Source organism: Macaca thibetana, chromosome 3, assembly GCF_024542745.1.
Source record: "Macaca thibetana thibetana isolate TM-01 chromosome 3, ASM2454274v1, whole genome shotgun sequence".
Taxonomy (NCBI): domain Eukaryota; kingdom Metazoa; phylum Chordata; class Mammalia; order Primates; family Cercopithecidae; genus Macaca; species Macaca thibetana.
In genome coordinates, this window is record NC_065580.1 from 12091784 (window position 1) to 12117157 (window position 25374).

The 25374-nt window shown below is 35.8% G+C and overlaps 1 protein-coding gene across 1 annotated transcript in view; it reads right to left on the bottom strand.

Annotated features, from left to right (window-relative positions):
* The window catches only part of CNTNAP2 (contactin associated protein 2), a 2243420-nt gene that overhangs the window by 1527304 nt on the left and 690742 nt on the right, over positions 1-25374 (bottom strand). Inside the window, exon 3 of the mRNA XM_050786136.1 lies at positions 16478-16671. Within this exon, the coding sequence (XP_050642093.1) occupies positions 16478-16671 (194 nt within the window). The remainder of the gene's footprint in view (positions 1-16477; positions 16672-25374) is intronic.

Here is a 25374-nt window from a genome sequence, read left to right on the forward strand (position 1 = left end):
ACCATGATGGTTGCAAATGATGACTTCACTTCCCAACTCTAGCACCCTTTCACATTTCCTAGTCAGAAGTTCGTATTCTACTATAAGCAAGACACCTCTATTCTCCCCCACTTTATCTATCTGTTGCCTGCCTGCCTATCTATCTATCTATCTATCTATCTATCTATCTATCTATCTATCTATCTATCATCTATCTCTATCTATCTGTCTGTCTACCTACCTATCTACCTACCTATCATCTATATAGACTTAAGCATTTCTATTTTTTCTAAAGGTGTGCAATTTGTTACTGTCCTTAACTATTTTGGTGTTCAAATTGTCCAGGTTTGACCAATATGAATTACTTCAAGTTGGCTCTTACGTAATTTTGTTATTAACCATCGTTTTTCCTTTCTTACTGGCATAACAGGATGTGCTGAATTTAACAAATTTCTTTCTCGAACACAACATGGTAACATTTTTCTAACTAGATCTGATTGCTTTTAGATGATAATTGTATTAATAACTAAAGTCTATCTTAGGTGTGCTTAGTGTTACTGCAATATTTTTGTTACTAGATCCATCCAGCTGTTAGAGCTACTTAGTATGTAGTATGTAAGTATATATGTATGTATATACTCATTAACACACATATGTATTTTTAAGTAGGCTTCTTTCTTGTCTTCTCTCATTCCACTTATGTTTCTTATTTCCTTCATGGTGAGAACCTTGGCCCCCAACACAATTGACATATCACTCATTTGCTCAATTTACAGTACATTTAAATATGTTCAGAATTGCTTCTGCTGTATATACGTGTTTCCTCATTTCTTCTTTCTTAAACAAGAGTTAACATACAATAAACGCTCTTTGTACCTTTCTTTTTTCACGAAACAACATATCCAGCAAATCCACCCCATGTCAACTCATATTTTCTCAGTTTTCTTCACAGCTGCTGTGTATTTTTTTGAATATATAGCCTAGTTTATCCAACCAATCTTCTATATTTGGCCATAAAGATAGTTTCCAATATTTTGTAATTACAAATACAACTGCAAAAAATAACTTTGTTCATATGAGTTTTTATGTTATTGGAGCTGTATTGTTAGGGTAAATTCCTAGTATTGAGATGGTTGGGTTGAAGAATAAATGCAGTTTTAATTCTGCTGGATATTGCCAATCCCCCTCTATAGCTATTGTTCTATTGGGCATGCTCATCAGGAGTGTATGAGAATGCTGGTTCCCCAAATTCTTGCCAAAAGAGTGTATTATCAACCTTTTAGGTCTTTGCCAACCAGATGGGTGAGATATAGTATCCCCATAGAGGATTAATTTGTATTTCTCTTTTCATTGTACATTTGTATGCATGTAAACACAATTTTATATACTTTGTTTGAGTTTCCTTTTCATGTTTTTGCCTGTTTCTATATTTTCTCAATTTTAATTGGTAGATATTATAGACACAGACATTTTCTCTGTTAGCATCAATTATACACAGATGGCAGTTATAATACAAAAATAAGATTAATAAATTTAGGCTTTCATCCTACAAAGAGAACAACAGCAACAACAATAATACTAACAAACACAAAAATCAAAAGTAAGTAGGAGTAGCCACAGCTTGGTTTACCTGTCAGTCCCTGTGCATGCCAACTATACACTATGATGTCTGTTTCATATGCATTCATTCCTTTTCAAACCAGAGGCAATGATGGCCAGACATATTTCTTTAGAAATACCCTCTTCATCAGCAAATAATACTATATGCTATACTGAGTATCTATGTATTAAGTGTGAGTAGATCCCCGAGTACTCATATCATGCTGAATTTACATAAAGAGTAACATAATGTCCCTATATATTGCAAGTAGGCTCTTAAGACCCTTTGCTAAGCTCCCTGGTTACCCTTTCATCTGGCCCACTGGTTTTCTCCCACAATTATCTTTGGTACTAGGGAGTTATTCCAATAATAGTTCCTGGTTTCTTTCATTCCTGTTCCATCAGCGGTGTACCTTGATTCAACTTGTCACTGAATTTTAATTTAAATAGGAAAACAACACACATAAACATACAGCTTGATGCATTTGCACAAGTGTAAGCAGCACTTTAGTCAATAAACCAAGAATTATCAACACATCTAAGACTTCTTTGTATCCTGTTCTAGCCATGACCCTTCAACAGAGGAAACCACCATCTAGATTACTAACTGCATGGACCCAGGTCCGGCATGGATTGGAGATTGCCAGACATCCATGCCTTTGGCACCAGTCCCTTGCCATTATGCTCAGCAGCATCAAGCTGCCTCCAGGTCTGAAGGGAGGATAAGCTTTGCAGCCTCAGCCAGTATTCCCAGCCTCCTTCTCATCTCCCCACTGCTGCAAACTCTGTTGTTTTCTCTCCTATAGAAATCCTAAGCTTTTCATGTGCTCCCACACATGCCATTTTGGACAGTTTGACCTCTAATAGATGTAGGTATGTGCAGCATTCTCAATATTATTAAATACAAATTAAGATAATAAACATTATTGTTTACAAATTGTAAACCTAATTATAGCTGCATATTCAAACATTCACTAAACTCCACAATTCGGTAGATCTGTTAACAAGTATTTACTAAGTACATTCAACAGTCAAGGTACTTTCCTAGCTGATGAGAGCCAACATTTAACAAGACAAAATAAGCCCCTCAAACAACTCACCTATAATCAAAAACGATGATATCTTCTTAATTGTGGTATAATAGAGAAAGCAAAGACTATTGGGGACATAAAGCCAAGGAAAAAGCCTTGTCTCTTACCTTTCAGGATGTTGCTACAGTAATTGACACAAAAAGTGCTTACCAGGTAAGGACTCAGTGAATGGTGGTTATTATTGGCAATGATATTTGATTTTAGTAAAAATGCCAAACATCTCTGCACTTCAATTGAATAAGCTAAGAAATAGGTTAAATTCCATTAAATATCCATAAGTTTGATATTATTTGGGGGGAGATTAATAGTTATTGTATAGTAAGAGTTGAGAGAGTGTGTGTGTGTGTACATGTGCCTTTGTTTTATTTCACAATCAGTAATCCCAAATCCTAACATACAATATACCTGAATGATGATATTTTGTTTTTGATTTTAAAATTTGAAACCAGCATCATTGGCATTCTTCCTTATATTAAGCAAAGGTAAAATGCAATACTTTTATTAATATTTCAAGAGAAAACTGACATATTAAAGATATTTCATCATCCCTTTTTATTTAACATATCATGTAAAAACCCATTGGATATTCCTACTATGTCATAATCACAAAATCTTTTCAAAGGGACTGGACATTTCTTTTGTATTGGTTTGGTTTCTGTTATCAAATACTTGTTTGTTCCAGGCTGAATGTGAAGAGCCTGAATAACTTTATGATAAATTCACAGTCTTTTTCTCTTGCTCTAGGCTGTCATACACAGCTCTATTTTCCAATTTGTGTACTGTAACAAAGCTGAAAAATACACAAACGAGACAGTCACTGTGCGTATAGAATGAACAATTGTGCTTGCTAAGTGCATAAGATAAACAATGACTTCGCCATGGGCAACTCAGTTTTCATATCTGAAGTGGAGTGAATGTGTTTCTTAACCTTCTCTGAAGAATACTGGGAGAACTAATGAAACCTGCCATTTTCAAGCAGATACTAGTATAATCCAAATGAAATTAGCAATTCAACCCCAAGATGTAATTGGGGAAAGCTGTTTTAGCTTTGGGAGAGCTCTTTTCTTTGCTGATAGAAAAATTATCCATTATTGTTTAGAAGGCAGGTTTGGTGGAATCCAGTTTTTAATAAATAATGACTGTATCTCAAAGAATTACATGATGTTGATAGTGTTAAATGGTGTGTAATGCAGAATAAACTACTGTATGGAGTTTGAAACTAGGACTTTTTGTTTTGTTTTGTTTTTGTTTTGTTTTTGTTTTGTTTTTTGAGACGGAGTCTTGCTCTGTCGCCCAGGCTGGAGTGCAGTGGCGCGATCTCAGCTCACTGCAAGCTCCGCCTCCCGGGTTCCCGCCATTCTCCTGCCTCAGCCTCCCGAGTAGCTGGGACTACAGGCGCCCGCCACCACGCCCGGCTAATTTTTTGTATTTTTAGTAGAGACGGGGTTTCACCATGTTAGCCAGGATGGTCTCGATCTCCTGACCTCGTGATCCGCCCGCCTCGGCCTCCCAAAGTGCTGGGATTAGAGGCGTGAGCCACCGCGCCCAGCCGACCTGTTTTTTAAGGTCAAAGATTTCTTTGGGGACAGGGTGGGAGACTGATTCTTTAAGTGTCTTTGGTTCATTTGCTATCTAGGACAGAATAATTCTGAAAATGTTTCCTTGGAGTTTTGAATGTAAATAAATGATTGCAAAGAGTCATATATAAGTAGTCATCAACCAATCTTTCATGTTTGATTCTAGCATATTTTCTGAGTTAATGAAGGTTGACGCACAACTCCTCTTAGAAGACACTGTCTTTCTTACAAGATCATCCTTATTCTTGCTTACCAGACACAGTCCTACCAACACCCCAGTGGTAGCAAATAACTTTTAATGTCATAATTTCATAAAGTACTTGCCTACTAGTTGTTATGAGTTTAATTTTGTGCCCGCAAAATTCTTATGTTCATGTTCCAATCCCCAGTGTCTCAGAATGTTATATTTGGAAACAGCTTCTTTGCATATATAGTTAGTATGAAGTCATACAAGAGTAAAGTGGATTCTAAACAAATACATTATTTCTAAAATGAATGCCATATAAAATGAAAAACAAGACTGGCCACAGTGACTCATGCCTATAATCCTAACAATTTGGGAGGCTGAGGTGGGAGGACTGCTTGAGTGTAGGAGTTCAAGACCCACCTGGACAACAAAGTGAGAAGCATCACTACAAAAACAAAAAAAAATTAAAATTATCTGGGCACGGTGACATCCACCTGTAGTCCCAGCCACTCAGAAGGCTGAGGCAAAGGATCCATGGGCTCAGGAGTTGGAGCTTGCAGTAAGCTATGATCACATCACTGCACTCTAGCCTGGGTGGCAGAGCAATACCATAAAACACACACACACACACACACACACACACACACACACACACACAGAAGAAAGATGATAATAAAGCAACACAGGGAGAAGACGGCCACCTGTAAGCCAAGGTGAGAGTGCTAGAGCAGGCTGTTCCCTCACCGCCCTCACAGGAGGAGCCAGCCCTGCCAACGCCTTGATACTGGACTTCTGGCCTCCAGAACCGTGAGAGAGTAAGTTTCTGTTGTTTAAGCCACCCAGTTTATGGTACTTCATTATGGCAGCCCTAGCAAACTAATACAATAGGGTAAGTAGTGCTTTTTTAAAAAATTGAAAACAGCAACACCAACAATAGCATTAAAGATCAAGATCTTCTACCATTTAAGCTCTGTGATCTTAGGTAAGATCCCGAACCTCAATCTTTGTATTGAAAATTAGAAAAAAGGCCAGGCGCAGTGGCTCATGCCTGTAATTCCAGCACTCTGGGAGGCCGAGGCTAGTGGATCACCAGAGGTCAGGAGTTCGAGTCCAGCCTAGCCAACATGGCAAAACCCAACCTCTATTGAAAATACAAAAATTAGTCGGGTATGGTGGCAGGTACCTGTAATCCCAGCTACTCGGGAGGCTGAGGCAGGAGAATCGCTTGAACTTGGGAGGCAGAGGTTGCAGTGAGCAGAGTTTGGCACCCTGCACTACAGCCTGGGTGACAGAGCGAGACTCTGTTTAAAAAAATAAATAATAAATAAAATAAAAATACCAACATCTTATATACAAGCACTGTATTACAGTTGAAATGCTGAGATCACTAAGTTTCACATGGCCTGTGAAACGAATGGCTGACCAGGGTCATAGTGGTGGGGAACACAGGCTGGTTAGGCTGCTCTGGTTTCCTATCCTAGCTCCACTGTTTGATTAGTTCAGTGTAGTTTTTTTTATTATTTTATTTTTATTTTATTTTGGGGGTGTGTTCCTTGAAACAGGAAATGTGATATTTACTCAACCATTACAAAATTTTTTTGCTTTCATATAGGGATATATTGTGAAATGATTACCACAATAAGTTAGTTAACACATCCATTGCCCAGTCTCACCACGTGCCCCAGGGAAAGCTGTACTTTCTCTAATCCTCAATCTCTGCAGCCGAAAATAGGGCTTAATCATAAAAATAATAATCTACATCCTCACATATTAGTTGTTTTGAAGATTAAATGATATAAAGCACATTAAACACTTAAGAAACCCCCAATAAATGTTGGTTGACTGTTATTATTTATCAATTTGTGCAGCTGAAGTTTTCTGAATTTCTGCTAAATGACAGGAGTTTTCATAGACATCTTCCAAGCTGCATATTAATATCATTATAAAGCATTTTAATGGCAATTACAATAGACTCGTTCACTGTCTCATCAAAATATATTGGTGAAGTTCATCGGAGAAATGCAGATACTTATCTCAAACATTAGTTTCATTTGGAAACGGACAGAATTTTTTCTAGAAGCCAGAGTCTATGCTTTACTCTTGCTCTAGACTCCTGAAAAGGCATAGATGGTGAATGAACCTTTCAGACAGCCTGTCAGCACTATATCTTTTTTCCAGAATCACAATGTTCATTTCACTGCAGCCTATAATCAAACTAGTTAACTCAAGCAAACCAAATTTATTTGCCAAGACATTTTAACATTCTAGTAGTTCTCTCCTAAAGTCAACATTGGCTAAATTAGCTACCTGTAAAACAGTATGCATAAGTGAAACACATAGAACGGGATCTTCACAGTGTCCAGGGGCATAAGCATCCTGAAAGCTGTGCAAGATGACCTGGGCTTTTGTTTAAAGCTATTGTAGTGTTTTTTGCTGTCCTGGCAATTAAAATATATTATTCTCAATGCTAGACCTATTATTAACGACTTACTTGCATTCTTTTTATCACTTTTAATATAGTATTCTACAAACATTAATGATAACATTCATAATAATACTGATAAATAGGAGAAAGTGAAACAAGAGGAAGATAAGAAGAGACTATATTCATGGGGCATTGTTCTAAACAATTTAGTTCTGATTAATTTATTTCTCACAAAAATCCCGTAAGGTGAATACAATTATATCACTTTTACACCTAAGGCCCATAGAAGGTTGATTAACATAGTTAAATTTGCACCACGAGAAAGTGTTGGAGCAGAGTTTAGATATTCGAGGTTCTGTCCAGAGCCCATGCTTTCTTGTTCTGTAAATATCGTGTATGCATTCAACAGTATTTTCAATTAGTCAAAATGCGCAGGGGTTCATTATAGTAATGGAACTTCTTGCTGAACCAAAATAAGTATTTGAATCCATATTGAGTAGTGAGGTCAGTATACCTGGATTCAAGGTTCCGATTTAAATGACATCATGGTTCTCAGCCTCAGCTTACTCATCTACAGAATGAGATACTTCAATTCAGTTGTAAACTCAGAAACATCTGTTTTGTACTCTGCAGTGAGCTCTATATGACGAATGGTACAGAGATAAAACGTGTGTCCTAGGAGACTGCATAAACTCCAAGGTTTTTCCAAACTTAGATATTTACATTATATAAATCAAGCATTACAGATTCATAGGATATAATTTCAGAGCTTTTTATTTTAAAAAGTCAGCTTTTCACTGGGTGCGGTGGCTCACTTCTATAATCCCAGCACTTTGGGAGGCCTAGGTGGGTGTATCACTTGAGGCCAGGACTTTAAGACCAGCCTGGCCAACATGGTGAAACCCCATCTTTACTAAAAATACAAACATTAACCAGGGATGGTGGCGCATGCCTGTTATCCCAGTTACTTGAGAGGCTGAAGCAGGAGAATTGTTTGAACTTGGGAGGCAGAGGTTGCAATGAGCTGAAATCACTACTGCATTCCAGCCTGGGCAACAGAGCGAGACTCTGTCTCTAAGTAAATAAATATAGGTCAGGTTTTTATTTTGCTGCATGTCAGAAAGTCAGGAAAAACTGACTTATTAAATTATTTATAGAATCTCACTCTCCATTCCTACCTATTTCAGCAGAAGATTCGTCTGCTTGAAATGACTTCCTGCCCCTCTTCTCTGAGCGACCAACTCCTTATCTACTTAGCCAATGGTAGGTAGCTCCTCAAGAAGCCTTTGCTGGACCCAAGCACTCTGAATAAGACAGCTTTCTTTGTGTTCCCAGAACAACCTAGGCAAGCACCTCTCTATCTGAACATAGAGTCATACAATATACTTATAAATGCCTATGTTTAGCCTTATCACTAGTTTATTTACCCCTAGAAGACAGTCATTGTGCTTGTGTTTTGGTCTGTTTATCCCTAGCCTCAGTAAATAGTAGGTGCTCAGTGAGTGCCTATTTATCAAAGCTCACTCTCTTTTTCATGATAAATCTGTCTGCAATTTTCTCTGTAAATTCTAGTTTTTCTAATTCTACCTTCTGGTTTGGAAACACAAATGCTGATGCTCATTCCTCTTTCTCATGAGAGTTCTTCAAATATCAAAAGCAACGCTGTCTATCTTGGAGGTATATATGAATCACTGGTGAATGTCGCTAAACTGTAGATTCTGATCAGTACATCTGGGTTAAGGCCTCTGAGATTCTGCATCTCTGACAAGCTCCCGGGTGTTCCTGGTGCAGCTGGTTTCTCCTTTCATGGCTAACCAGCATAAACTGTTTCGGTTAATACTCATAAGCCTATTTTGGAGTCTGCTTACCATACCCTTTTCAGTTGGCCTAAGAAGACATAGAGAAGTACTATAGACAAAAATGGGTTATTTCTTTCCAAAGTTAATGACTTTATCAAGTGAATGTATTAAACTGAATCTAATGAAAACATCCTAGTCATATTTTCACCGAAGTTTCTTTTAAAAATTTATCTCTAAAAAAACTTTCCAGGCACAATTCATATGGCAATGCATAGGACTCGATGTGATAATGAGGAGGCCCATGATTTGAATGGCATAAATTAGCATTCTCAATTATATTTACAAATGAGTCATTCGTCATTTCAGGCTGGGAAGCACAGATGTATGTAATACAGTACACATGCCAATACACTAATAGAAAAACGTTATTATAAAGTGGAAGTAACAGGCTATTTTAAATTTTCAAGAAAAGAGTCAATATACTATGTTAATGCACCTAGAAATCACAAATGTATAAAATAATTGAGTGATTAATATGTTCCAGACATTGCTCTAAACCCTTTGTGTGACTTTTTCACTTAATACTTACAACCTCTATTGAGGTAAATACTATTCACATAAGTGACTAGACTCATTTTACAGATCGGGAACTTTAGGTGCAGAAAGCTTAAAGAATCTGCATGAAGATACACAGATCTATGTTACCAAAATTGTATGGTTGGCCTAGGTGGTCCGACTCCAGAATGTAACATTGAATTACTCATTTCACTGCCTCTCAGGAGTCTTCAGGCACATAAGAAGCAGGATTTACTGTGCACTAAATTCCCCAAAATAAGCATACTAGTATTCCTCTAAGTTACCACTTGAGCAGAGTAGAAACATACATCTTAAAAGAAAGAACTGGTATCTTATTCAAATTATTTGTAGGTACCCATTTATCAACACATTATATAAATGTGTCTTTACTTGGAGTTATTTAGCCTCATGTAACCTAAATCTAACCTTGACATGATTACAAAAAAAAAAGTTAGCATTGAGTTCAATGTAAAATAAAACACCTGAAAATATTAGTATAATTGATAACAAACCTCATTTCAGGGATGCTTTAAAAATTAGAATAATTACATATATCCTATTTTATCTCATAGATGAAAAATACATTATACTGTGAGGAACTATACTGTTCTTTTACAGCCTGTAAGAAATCTTCTGAGATTATAACATTTTCCTTTATCTAATAATATATGCCAATAATATATTCAATATTATCAACAGCATCTTTTTATGTTCCAAATTTTAGAAAAATAGGACATGCATAACCATATTTGTTAGAACAGTTCTATTTATGTAGAATATTGAGTCTCATAAATTGTCCCAAGAAACCTCATGACCTTTTAAAATGAGAATCTCACCATACAAATGTGTATTTAGAAAGGTGATCAAAATTCACTAGCAGAGGCATTACGGTATATGCAAAAGGATCTGGAATATCCACTCAACTTATTAAAATTCATGAGACTTTAAAAATATTATCCAGCCTAAGAGGAGTATAAACAGAAAAATCTATTTCACAGAAATAAGAAGCTTATTCTGAAATCACCTTGGAAATTGTTTTTTCTATACAAGTCCTGAAGATTTTTACCCCATTTATAGCAAAGATAATTTTAGAAAGTTTTTGATGCAGATTATTCTGATGTGTTTTAATTCTCAATAAGCTAACTACAAAATTATTTTGAATATGTCCGCCTGATCCTTTACCCAAATAACCAATGGCAGCAAGAAGGTGGATGTTTACGTAAAGAAGCAAGGGTAGTACTTGTCTACTGGGGAAAAGAATCACATTCGTGTCCTAAGGGAAGGAGAAGTTATTATCTGATGGAAGATGTAGGCACAGGCGACAGGATGGTTGTCATCCTGACTTTCATATGCAGACAAAATTCTAGATCTTTTGAAAGAATATAAGTACACTATTGAACTGTAACACAATGGCATTTATGTTTTATATTCATACTGGGAACAGATTTTTAAGTGATTTGGAAAATTAGTGCAACCACTGTAACAAATGGTTGAAAAGACAGGACAGAACAATCCATTCATTTTAAAACAGTGTCCCCTTAAATGGCTCATTGGACACAAGGCCATCATTATGGTAACAGATAATTTGTTACAAGCACTGCAGTGGCACCTGGCACAGAGCTAAGTCTACCGGTCATGCCTCACTGACCCAGCCTGCACCGCACTGTCTAAACATGTATTTTCCGTTCGTTAATCGGATGTTATGACCGAGATTTGCACACATTCTACCTCCAACTTTAAGTAACATTTCCTTAATCTAAAATATTGTCAGATATTTTCAATCATGAATAAGAGTAAAAGGTAAAGTGAATCTGAAAAGCATAGAAGGAGACTAAAAAATTCTGAAAATTGTCATTGCTGACCATTCTCACTGAAAAGACATACTAAACTAGATTTGGAGCATGCTTCTACAATTGGGAATTGATGACACACATGTTTCTAATCTTTATAGCTTGAAAAATTTCTTTACTTACATAATCTCACTTAAATATCTCAATAGGAATTATATCTATTTCTCAGATTAGGATTTCAGGTACAGAGAAATAAAGTCAAATCTCCAAGTTTATAAAACAAACAAATGAAACAAGATACATGAATTCAAACCTTTCAACTCCGTATCTTGACTTTTGCTTGCCAAATGACTAATTATAGGCTAATCCAAAAGGATGTTTTGAGAACTGTTATTTTATAAATATTGGCTGATGGAATATGTAATTAAAAAGAAAGTAGAGACTGCGTGGTCCAGCTTATACCTTGATATTCAGAAAATCCAAATGTTTCATAAATGAAACTGCTAACTATTGTATTTGTCTTCTAGATATTTGAAATGTTGTAAATTTCTTGAAACAATGAAGCTTTATGTATATGCATATGTATATGGGAAAAGCATATATGTGACAAAGAGATCTGGGTTTTGAAAATAAGTAATCTATTTAATATTTCTGAGAGAATATGAACTTATTTATCCCTATATTCTTGATAAGTATCTAACCATGTAATTTAAATATGATGAAATAGTTCTGTAGAATTCTCCATCTAATAGATGCAGTGGTAACAAATTGCAGTCTAATCCTTATTTAAAATTAACAAAATGGATCAAAACTGTTCTTAAAAATAATAATATACAAGCGTGTTTTCATGATTAGGAAGTATTTTTTAAAGAAAAATAAAAACTGTGTTCATATGACTGGTAAATTTGTAGTACGTTACTATCCTAAAAAATAATAGTGGTGTGTAAAGAAGGCATTCACTGCTATTACTCCAGTTTCCTATTTTGGCTCTGAATATCTGCATTCAAAATCCAGTAATTGAATTTCCCAAGCAAAACAGGCCTCTTGGAAAAAGCCTGCTAGAATTCTTATTTAATATAATGTTTAATGGACTTCTGATATAAAATGCTTACACAGAATACTTCCTGTCTCTAACAGATTATACTTAGGAAACTTGAAAACATTTCAAGATAATCATGCAAATTAGAGTTGGTGGCGTATGTAGATGTAATGATTTTTGGGGGCAATTTTATTTACCTTTTACATTGGAAAAGAGGTTCTAAATAGAAGGAAATTATATTGTAGATAAAGTGTAAAGAATTCTTTTATGCTCAGTATCATCAAAGAGGAATGGAAGGTTTGACTAGTTAAGCCCATTTAGAAACTCAGATCATTGAATATTAAGTATTCAGATAAACCGTTATTTAGGAATCTTTCAGGAGCCATTCTCCTTCCATAATGCAAGATTCATGACTCTAAAACCTTGTGAAACTGTCATAATTCACATATACATGACTTGTTCTTTGCTTATTTTAATATATTATCCAATAGTGATAAAATGACTCAGAATATCCATATGAATATTTAATAAGAATATTATAAAAATTACTCATGTTTCCCATTTCCCCAACAATCAGAAAAAACATAACCATGGACATTTGTTTAAAATTATATTCATGTGATTGAATATACATTATCTTCTATACTTCTCAGGTAAACAATCATTATAAAATGGATAGTAAAAACAATTTCAAAAGTACATAAAATTTTACATCTTATAAGGCGTTTTCCATCAAAAAGTCATCCAATCTTCTCTAGATCAGAATTCTCTTCAAGTCCAGTATACATAATGTTAAGTAGTAGTGGATTTAAAAACTCTAGTATTTAATACCATTTTTAATAAACTTAATCCCCAAGAGTACTTTTTGATGAAATTTGTAAATGCTAAATTTTCATCACTTAATGAATAAGACGACATAGCCCTAAAACATTCAAGAATTTTTCGAAGTTAATGAACTTTATCTCTTTTAGAATACATTAAAGGATTGGACTCTTTTTTGTATTAGCAAGGATTAAAACATTTCTGCCATAGATTATTAAATAATGTAATCATTATGTTGCAGGCCTATTGGTACTGAAATATATTTTGCAATATTTAGATTGTGTCTCTGATATGGTTTGGGTCTGTGTCCCCACCAAAATCTCATGTCAAATTGTAATTCCCAGGGTTGGAAGAGAGGCCTGATAGTAGGTGATTGGATCATGGGGGTGGACTTCCTCCTTGCTGTTCTACTGATAGTGAGTGAATTGTCAGGAGATCTGGTTGTTTAAAAGTGTAGGATAGGCCGGGCGCGGTGGCTCAAGCCTGTAATCCCAGCACTTTGGGAGGCCGAGACGGGCGGATCACGAGGTCAGGAGATCGAGACCATCCTGGCTAACACAGTGAAACCCCGTCTCTACTAAAAATACAAAAACTTAGCCGGGCGAGGTGGCAGGCGCCTGTAGTCCCAGCTACTCGGGAGGCTGAGGCAGGAGAATGGCGTGAACCCGGGAGGCGGAGCTTGCAGTGAGCTGAGATCCGGCCACTGCACTCCAGCCTGGGCGACAGAGCGAGACTCCGTCTCAAAAAAAAAAAAAAAAAAGTGTAGGATACCCCCGTCTCTCTTCCTCCTGCTCCAGGCATGTAAGACATGCCGGCTTCCCCTACGCCTTCTGCCATGATTGTAAGTTTCCTGAGGCCTCCAAAGCCATGCTTCCTATACAGCCTGTGGAATCGTGAGCCAATTCAAACTCTTTTCTTTATAAATTACCCAGTCTCAGGTATTTCTTTAGAGCAGGTCAAAAATAGACTAATATAGTCTCCAGCTTGTTTTGATTTTTAAAATTTTATAATTAGCTCACTACTAACTTCTTCTAGAAATAATCACTCATCGCTCATCATGTAGTGTACTGATTTTTAATAAGAAACACATTATTTGAAAGGAAGAAACAAAGTGAACACCAGAAAGGGAGAAGATGATAGAAATGCACCTTTATCACCTTAAGATGGAAAGTCCTGTAAGTAGACGCAGCATACCTTTACAATTTGTGATATTTTCACTACATGACATCCTTGTCTCCCTGACTCGACCATTATTATTTTATGTAATATCAAGAGTCCAAGGCCAGGTGTGGTGGCTCACACCTGGAATCCCAGCACTTTGGGAGGCCAAGGCAAGTAGGTTGACGTCAGGTTGAATTCCTGAGATCAGGAATTCAAGAGCAGCCTGACCAATCTGGTGAAACCCTGTCTCTACTAAAAATACAAAAAAAAAATTAGTCAGGCATGGTGATGGATGCCTGTAATCCTAGCTACTCAGGAGGCTGAGGCAGGAGAATTGCTTGAATCCAGGAGGCTGAGGTTTCAGTGAGCCAAGATCACACCACTGCACTCCAGCCTGGGCAACAAGAGCAAAACTCCGTCTCAAAAATAAATAAATAAATAAATAAATAAGTCCAAGACAACCTGAGCAATTTTATCCTCTTTAGCCCTTTTTCCTTATGTCTCTGCACTTAGCCATCCTTAACTGTTCAATATTTGATAGATACATTAAAGTTCAAGTATTTTAGCACCTATCTTTATTACTATCTTGGCACATTATGAGAGGAGAGGATTTGAACACTCTTAATTTTGAGAGGAAGACTTTACAAATACAAAAGTGTGAACAGTATTTCTGTTCTGATATGGAGAACAGTATTTCAGAGTCTGACATGTAACCCCTCAAGTAATTTTACCAACATGCTTATTTGATCTTAGTTTAGAAATCACAGAAAGTAAACCCCTCAAGCAATTTTACCAACATGCTCATTTGATCTTAGTTTAGAAACCACAGAAAGTTAGAAAACAATGAGTGCTTTGGGTTTTAGAAGAGTTTGTGATCTAAGCCTTAACTGTTCACTCTCATTTGTTTGGTCTGCTGTTTGGTTGGTTGGTCGCTTGATTTCTCCCTCCCCTTCCCGCCACCCAACTCCCTTACTCCTCCTTCTTCCCCTCTCTCTCTGCCAAATTTTAAGGGCAACCCTTTCAAATTTTCTGTTCTCCTCTTCCTTTTCAGCATATACTTTCTCTACCCCCTTCCTAACTGTAGACTGAAAACCAATCTAAAATATGATATTCAGTGTTCACTGTACATTAGATTCACCATCGGAGCTGTAAAATCCCAAAGCCCAGGCTGCGCCTTAGACCAATTACATTCAAGTCTCTGGGGTTGGGACACAAGGGTCTGTATGTTTTAAAGTTCTCTAGCTAATTCTACTGTGTATTCAGGCCTGATAATCACTTTCTATAAATCATGCCTGAGCATTTGAATGATCTCAATTGTGAGATGAAGACATTTTAGAAAGAGGCATTTTTCCCACTACTTGCTTTCTGTAACTTATACATCCTCATACACAAATAATTATTTCCATATAATTATGACTTGAAAGGAGTTATTTCTAAAGTTCTACTCAAGCAGACACATTTTTTATTCTCAGGACATTATATCCTTATTTCATATACTACTATAGAAATGAACATCCACTTTAGCTCAAAATTATAAACTCTTGTTACTTAGAAAAAAACAATTGGGGACTTTTAAAATACAAAGTCTACAAGAGTGATTCATGATAAAGTTAAAAATACCCAGCACTCTGCCTAATACTGTGAAGGACATGATTTCAAAAGTGAACCCTTTCCTCTTCCTTTTTTTCCCCCTTCCCCTTTCATCCTCTCCTTTTCCTCCTCCTCCTCGTCTTTTTCTTCTTCTTCTTCTGGTTTAATATTGATGACATTACTTGATTTTGGTCATGCCTGCTTTTTAAAATAATTGAACCAAAATAGAACACTTAAATTTTACGGTTAATAATTTATTCAAATTATTATGTGGTGAATATTTGATTGAATACATACAACTTTTTAAGTTAATAGAGATGTTTTAAGAACAAATGGGTTCAGCTTTATTCTCTTCTTTCATAATAAAGGAATAAAGTGAATATGGATCTGTAATAAGTGTTTAAGACACTATTATAAAATGGACAATTTCTTTTCTTAACATCTATCACGGCTCTTACTTCTCTAAATTATATTCTTCATAATTTCAATATTTTCCTTCAATTGAAGATCTCTGTCTTCAGAAAAGTTATCAGTATCATTAATCACGATTTCAGCTTATATGATTCTGGTCTCATTGATCTGGGTGTTCCTTTCATCTACGTGCTTTAAAACTTCCTCAGATGATTCAAATTCATAGTGCCGATCGAGAATCATTGCTTTAACCATTGGATAGAAATTACAGCCTGAAGAAACTTTCTTCCATCAACAATGATGAATAAATAAGGTTTCTCAATGATTTTAATAGATAAGTATTGATAACTATATATGCTTAGTAAATCCTGTGCCATTTTCTAATATTTCCAACCCAATTCTGTGTCTTTGCTTTCCTGCCAGTGACTTACCCAGATATTCCCATCTTGATGATAGGGTTTCCAATTTCTCCCTGTGTCGCTGTAGAGCATCCGGTACTGGGTCACCCAATCTGAGCTGCTATATCTTCCTTGGGTTGCAATGGCACTGATCTGCTTCCGATTGCCAAAGTCAACCTGAAGCCATTGATAATGGTCACTGTCTGATGGAGACCATCCCCCAGCACCTGAAAATGGGCAGAGGCAAGATTGAAAAATGAATATTTAAATTTGAACTTGTACAACTGACAATGGAATATTCTACATATCTTAATTGGCCTTGGCAGTGCTCTATTTCACAGATATATTATGAAGTATCCTTTATAGATGCCATTGAGACTTCAACTAATATTCTTCCAGCTGGTAACATTGATTCTTTAACCTCTTTATGGTGTAATTATGTGCTCATTTTCTCCTGAGCAAATGTCTTCATAATTCCTCAATTAGATCTTATTAGTACATGTCAAAGTCTAATTGGCTGAGGGTTGATCAATTCACCATAAACTCTTCAGCTAAAATCATGAGAAAAATGTAACTATCCAATTTTTTTCTGTCATGTAAACTTTACTATTTAATAAATTATGAATTTAAAACAAGCAATTATACACAATTTTTAATATATTTTTCTCATGAATTTTAGCAGAAAAATATTTGCAATTCTTAAGATGAGCCTAATCTTACATTAATTTCCTGTACCACTGAGATGTACAGGGAGGTATATATCAAATCAGGCAGTATGGTTACTTAACACTTAGAAGATATACAGACAGTATCTCTTGAAAGACATATTTCTAGAAAAATAAGATACTAAGCAAAGTTAAATCTCTTTTGGCAAAATATAATAATTGCTTAGCAAATAGTAAAAATGTAAAAACATTTGTTAGTAAAATGGCACGAATATAGATCAATATTCTTAATTTATAGTAATATTTAAAATAACTAGGGTTGCACACAAAATAAGTTACAGAAAATATGGCCTAATGTTAGTGCTAAGAGGCACTATAATTTTTAAGGTGAGTTCAGCTACTAAAGAGAATAAATGATAGAAAAATACTCAATAGGTTATCCAATGTGCAATATATCAAAATGTGTGTACTATTTTTAAAATAAGGAATGTAAAGGTTGGTGAAATAATTTATTCTATGAGGATGTTCATAATAAAAATCATTTTATAAATCATCACAAACATTCATTTAACGATGTTTATATGGCCTATTTTTGCTTAAAACTATGATAGAATAGCTTTTTTAAAAAATTACAAAACTAAAAAATTATAAAATAACTGTTTGTCCAGGTGCAGTGGCTCACGCCTGTTATCCCAGCACTTTGGGAGACCGAGGCAGGTGGATCACCTGAGGTCAGGAGTTCGAGTCCAGCCTGGCCAATATGCTGAAACCCCAGCTCCTCTAAAAATACAAAAATTAGCCAGGCATGGTGGCAGGTGCCTGTAATCCCAGCTATTTGGGAGACTGAGGCAGAAGAATCACTTGAACCTGGGAGGCAGAGGTTGCAGTGAGCCGAGATGGCGCCATTGCACTCCAGTTTGGGTGACAGAGCGAGACTCCATCTCAAAAAATAAAATAAAATTTTTAAAAATCACTGTTTTAGGGACTGGACAATGGGCAGTGCAGAACATGATCCATAAAATAAGATAAACAAATAAGGTGAGCCCTGCCAACTTCCTGGCTTTCTGCTAGCTTCACTTTCTGGATCATGTACATGGAAGATGATCCCAAACAGAGTTCAGGAGTGCAGCAGTGTCACTGAAATGAAAACATATTACAATTCAAAGCTACTAAAGAAGCTCGAATTCACAGGACAGAGTCCCAGAGAGGGCAGAGCTGTGTAAAGAGCTTTGGAAATCTACATGGGAGTCATCAATGAGTCTCTGGAATCTAGACTCAGAAGCAATATTGTGCTGTGTATTCTCAGATCAAGATTGCACAAGACCAGGTAAATGGAGTTCTGAAATCAGCAATAACCAGAGGTTGCACAGAGCTGGGAAAAATTTGATTTCAGACTAGACAAAATTGAGAGACCTTGTTGAATCCCTCCAGGCATTCAGTAGACATCCCATAAAAGTCGTGCATTATAAGTAGGGATATTTTAGTCCTAAAATGAGGGCTAGTCTGGACACACCTGAGCAAAGGTTACTGAAAAAGATAAATCTGACCAAAAATTAATTCTTTGATTGACCAAAACTCAACACCCCATTAAGGAAAGCCATAAACATTTAGAAACTGAACAACATTGCATCCATGATGTCAAGTATATAAATTCAAAAATATACTAGACATTTGGAGAAGCAGGAAAATATGTCTTAGAACCAGAGGAAAAAAAATCAATAGAAATGTACCCCCCAAAATAACAGAAATGATGAAATTAGCAGACCAGGACTTTAAAATAGTAATTATTAATCCTATTATCTAAAATAAAACCTATAAACATTTTTAAAAGATGCAAAATGTTGAAGGAGAAAAGCAAAAAAAGAGAACAAAATGGAAATTTTAGGACTAAAAATTACATCTGAAATAGATAATTTAATGGATGGGCTTAACAGCAGATGAGACATAGAAGAAAAACATCATTGTACTAGAATGTAGGGCCATAGAAGACATCTAAATTAAGCTCAGAGAGGAAAAACAAGGCTTAAAATTAAACAGTATTCCAGTAAGTTCTGAGACACTGATAACTGCCCTAAGAAGCATGCAAATGGAGTACTAAAAGCAGAGAAGACAGAGATTGGGTCAGAATAAAATATGTTTGAAGAAATAATGGTTGAAATACATAAACCCAGATATGTGAGAAGCTGATTGAATTCCAGGCAGGAGAGATACAAGGCAAAATACAATAAGGCACGATATAATTATTTGCTGAAAGACAATGCTAAAGAGAAAATCTTAAAAGTATTCACAGGGTTACAACTTCTCAGCAGAAATAATGCAAACCAAATGACAATGAAATGACCTATCAGACATGATGAAAAAAAAGCTGGCAACCTGAAATTCTATGTCCAGCAAAAATATCTTTTAAATATAAAAAAAAACATAATATTCAAGACAAACCTGGGAGAATTCATCACTCATATATGTATACTATAAAAATATAATTTTTTCACCTTAAGGGAAGTTTTACCATTTTGAAACTGATATTTACATGAAGAAATGAATGCTTAAAATGCTAAACATGTTAAGTACATATAAAATATTTGTTTAGGTTTTTAAATTTCATTAACAGATAATTTAGTGTTTAAAAACAGTAATGATGAATGACAGGGTTTATAATAAATGTGGAATTAAAATATGCAACTCAAATAGTACAAAGTATAGGAGTCTGGACAGGAAATATGTTATGCTGTGGTCTTACTTTACACATGAAGTGGTATTATTTGAAAATAGCAAACCCTAGATCAAAGGTTAGCAACCATTTTCTGTAAAAGGTTAAATACTGAATATTTTTGGCTTTATAGACCATACTACCTCTGTTAAAACTGCCAAATTCTATTATAGTATGAAGAGCAGTACATAAACAAAAGAGTGTGGCCATGTTATAATGAAGTGTTATTAACAAAATCTTGTAGCTGGACAGAGGGTTGACATTTGTCGATCCCTGCCCAAGATCAATCTCTTAAAAAAAAAAAGTATATACAAATTTAAAATCTGTACCTTTCACTATATCGAAATCATATCTCACAAAATATTTGGACAAATTTAAGTATCTAGTGTTTGTGTTTGCATAGGTTATATGTGTGGTGTCTATAGAATATATGTGCAAACGCTGTAACTACTTCCCAGTCTCTATTCTCACCTCTTCAATTCACACTTTTACAAGAATGTTTTTTTCTATGATACAGTACTTAGCTGTAATTCCTCTTCAGGAATTTCCTGGGTTAAAAAGAGGCACCTGTAGATGATATACCTTCATGGGGTTGTGCAAATGTAACGACTGGTCAACCTGGGGCTATAAAGAGCCAATACCTGCCCCACCCTGTGGAAACTCTGAGGTGTCTTCACAGTCCCAGAGCTCCCTGCAGGGATTGGTCAAAGACTTCACTGAAACTGCATTTCACCTGAACTCCTCCCTGTGACTAATTTCTGTTTCATTCCTTTCTCTTCCACAGGTTTCCATCCCCCAAACACTCCTAATTAACTTCCTAGATGCTATTTTTCATCTCAGGATTTGTATCCTGGAGATTCTAGTCTGCAGTCCCTCTTGGGACCACTTCCTGATAATCTGTTCACGAACAATGAGTTAGTTATACCTGCTTTGTAATCTGTTTTTTCCTATTGTAGTGTTAGTATATAATATTCCTTATTGTCATATATCATTCATCTTCCTATTTTACCTAGAATTCCATAAAATTTTGGAGAGCTATAGGCTAATTTTGGGGACAACAATATACTCAGTTATTGAGGGATAACAAATATGTTTTCTTACCTGTTAGATATACAGTTCCAAACCTTGAAGAAATTTTATAGCCAATTTCATAGAGAGTTCTATCTATGTATTACCAAAAACAACAGGGTGATTCAGTGAACTAAAGTCAACAAGCAATTAATACAATGAGGTAGCAGGTGAGAAAATAGCTGATTAATTGAGGAAACTTAGAATATTTCCTCTGTTTTGCTAATGAATGCTCCAGAATAAATTTTCTTAAGTGACCTATTTTTTGCTACATTCCAGTCTTTCAGCAAGCAAGCAATTAACGTACAGCTGCTTAATCCCATTTATCTCATTACTTTTAGCAAAGTAGAATTTACTGTCAATTTTAAGGAAAGCAAAAATCGAAAATCAGGAGAAATATAAGTCAAAATGTATTTCTTAGCAGAAATATAAGTGGAGAGAATACTATAGTGGGTAACCTCAAGGGGAGGGCAAAAGTCAGTCTTTCATGAGGAACATGGTGGAAAGATCGATGAAAAGTTCCCTTTTTCTCTTTGATCTATCAAGCAATGTAATTTGGCGAAGTTTATTACTGTTTACTTGGCTTGTGAAATGTGTAACCTCTATTGATCCAGGGATTAATAATGATACCTCTTTCATCCCAACAACCTCTGGAATGTGATGTATAAGAGGGCAAAAAAGTTCCCAATGTATTGTAGTAGCTCAGAGAAAGTGGTTGGACGTCAAAGAGGAGTTGGAAGAGGTGGAGAATGAATAGTCATAAACTCTCAGTTCCTAAGAAGAACTCTTACCTAGAGATAATATTACCTAAAACATCTAGCAAATAACTCGTGTATTGTTGAAGTAACTTGAAAGATATGTACTTGTTAGAGAATTCTTGCTAGTCTCGAAACAATAACAATGCCGTATCTTCCTCTCCCTACTCTCTCCCCTTCTGTGTTCTCTCTTCCCTTTCCCACCCCCCATCCTCCGTGTGTCTTTCCTTCTTCACTCTTCTTTCTCACACACACACAGATATTCCTCCCCCTGTGTATTTGCATGTGTGTAGTATGTGGTGTGTGCACATGTATGCTGTAAAGATTTAGTGTTTGTATTCTACCTGTCCATTCTATGTGGGTTCCTAGAGTGATGCATTAGAGAATCTGAATAAATTGATGAAACTAATACTCTAGACTCATATGAGTTATTTTTGCTTTGTAATTTGTAACTCAGTAAGTCAGAGAAAAGAGGAATTTTGTGGGGGGTTTAGAGAGGCCATGGAGCTTCTGTTGTAGTGATAAATGGCTCCTGAAGAAACACAGCCCTCAAGTTGGTGGTTTTAACACCACCAGAGCCTATAAGCCTGGATTCTAATTGAGCAAAAATACATAGTGAAAAAAAAATCAATTAGGGTTAGAACTACCTTTAATAACTGGCTGAGAAATAGGTATCAGATGAAAAGAATAAATTGAAAAGGAGACTCCAGGCAAAACTGCATTATGAGTTCAGGCTTTGAGACCCCCTTCTGCTTCAAATACACTGTATTTTTAGATAAGATAGATAAGAAGAAAATTGAAAAGACATAGCGAGGATCAAAAAATAAGATAAGCATCTCCACGCACAAGAAATGCAATAAACATGCAAAGCAATGAGTAGGGTTGAAGCCAACGCCAGCTAGAGTCCAGATCTGGGGACATACAAAGGCATTTGGGCATTTGGCTACTATGGAATATTGGTGATGTAAATTTCCTGTGTGTATCAGCGACAGAAAGCTTGCTTCAAGGTTGCAAACCAAGACTGGCCCTAGGCTAACCCGGTTGTGAAAAGAGACTGAAGAAAGCTGATTACTCACTTAAACATACGGATTATATGAGGCTGTATGCCCAAAGAGGTTAGCAAATAGGCATATCTGAGATGAGTAAAGGCATTCACTGGCTTGGTGACCAGACACATAATAATAATAACACTGCCAGGCACAGGCATCGGGCCAGTAATGTAAGGTACAGTTTCAGACTGGACATTCTGGGACTTGAGTAGAGAAAGTCCCATAATGATAAAGCACAAAAACAAGGGAGACGAGAAGAGATAGGAAGAGAGAAAGAGAGAGAGACCAGAAAGAGAGAGACTGGCTGTCATGAAGAACATGCAAATGAAAATTTCAAATGACAGGAACAAAACCCAATGCCACAAAGTCAGTAAAGTCAAAAGTTCAACACCAATTAGCTCCAAAAGTAATAGCAATTGAGGGCTAGTGGAGATAAATAGGCTCTATCCTCTCAAAAATATAAAATAGGTAATGCTATTCATTAAAAATAGCAGTAATTATAAGTTACAACAGGGAAAAATAAAACATTTATAGATGAATACTAAAAAGAACCATGAAGTAGTTTTAGAAATGCAAAATTTAGTTACTGATAGGAAAATAAACTCATCAGAGGAAAAGTTACCAATTCTATATAATCTAAGAAATAATTAGTGAGCTAGGCTGCGCACGGTAGCTCACAACTGTAATCCCAGCAGTTTGGGAGGCAGAGGCGGGTGGATCACTTGAGGTCAGGAGTTCGAGATCAGCCTAACATGGTGAAACGGCATCTCTATTAAAAAAAAAAAGTAGAAAAATTTGCTGGGCGTGGTGGCGGGTGCCTGTAATCCCAGCTACTCGGGAGGCTGAGGCAGGAGAATCACTTGAACCCAGGAGGTGGAGGTTGCAGTGAGCTGAGATTGCACCACTGCACTCCAGCCTGAAAATAAATAATTAGTGAGCCAAAAGGTAATGTTTCCATGTTGACATATATATACACACACACACACACATATACATACTTATAAATCATATAATTTATATATAAAATATGTAATAAATATATTGGTATTGATATTAATATATTAGATTAAATATCTAAACATATAATGTATAATTGATATACATTAACATGTACATATATAAAATTTACCACTATATAAAAATTGTACTATATATAAATATATATATAAATGTATATCAATTATACATCAGTAAACCTGTTAAAATTTGCAGTAGTTAACAGACATTGGGGGTAAATTGGAAGCTTCTAGGGTAAGTCTAAGAGAAGTTCTAGACTAAGACCAATACATAGAATATAAATATTTGAAAAACTAATTTTTATTCAAAACTAAAAAAGACATGACACCATGAATTTTAAGACCTTCTGAACATTGAAAATGCTATGTAACATGAGTTTAAACCTACAATGGAGAAGTATCCAATTGATACAAAAGCAGTAACAGGCATCTTAAGAAATGCCAAAAGGAACTCGTTAATGAGCTCAGATTTTATTTGCAGTGGGGGATAAACATCTGCAAGGAGGTCATGTGATCTATGAGAAGCGGATAAATATGCTTCAACCAAGTGTAGATATTTATTGATTAGAGTAGCCAGGGAAGAAGACTATATCCATTAATCAACATCTGCTATAAACTAGAACAGGAAAATTGGCATGGCCCAATCATTCCTAAAATATTGATAAATAAATACTTACATAAATAAGGTTGAAACAAAAGCGCTTGAAAGCTATTTTTTAAGCAACACAGAAGAAAGAAGATATAATACTATCAGATACTATTTAATGACAGGAAAATAGTATTGTTTGTCGCCCATTTCTACCAACAAAGAAAACAGTTTCAATAATTCTAGGAGTAGCAAAACTACTAACTGAGTATAGATAAACACCTCCCGAGAGAAGCTAAGACATAATAAGACGGACAAAGTGGTTTTACCCTTTTCTTTTTTTCTTCTTCTTTTTTTTTTTGAGATGGAGTCTCGCTCTGGCACCAGGCTGGAGTGCAGTGGCACGATCTTGGCTCACTGCAACCTCCGCCTCCTGGTTTCAAGCGATTCTCCTGCCTCAGCCTCCCGAGTAGCTGGGATTACAGGCACACACCACCATGCCCGGCTAATTTTTGTATTTTCAGTACAGACAGGGTTTCACCATGTTGACCAGGCTGGTCTCCATCTCTTGACCTCATGATCTACCCATCTCAGCCTCCCAAAGTGTTGGGATTACAGGCTGAGCCACCACGCCTGGACCATGCCCTTAACTTTTTGAAGCATTCGAATTCAGATTATAACCCCAAGGACTGCATTATCCATAAATGTAATCTTAGCTTTCTTGAATATTTATTAAAGGAACTGCCAAAAAAGGAAAGATAGTCAAAAACCAAATACCATAAATTTTAAAAACAATGAAGTTGGTACATCTGGGAAATATAACAAGAAAGATCTTCTTTAAAGTCTAGCACGTGAGTTGTAAATATTTAGGAAAAAGGATGAAAGGGCTCTGGTGATAGAGGAGGCAACAGTGGTAGGTTATAAGGATTTCCTTTTTTTAAATTGAGCCCTTGTTTAATAGAACAGATTAAATTCCACAGACGTATCTTCAATTTTAATTATTGCAAAGCATTTGACAAAATATCTGGAAAATGTAAAATAGTAAAATGTGGGCTGAGAGATAACAGTTTTAGGTAAATTA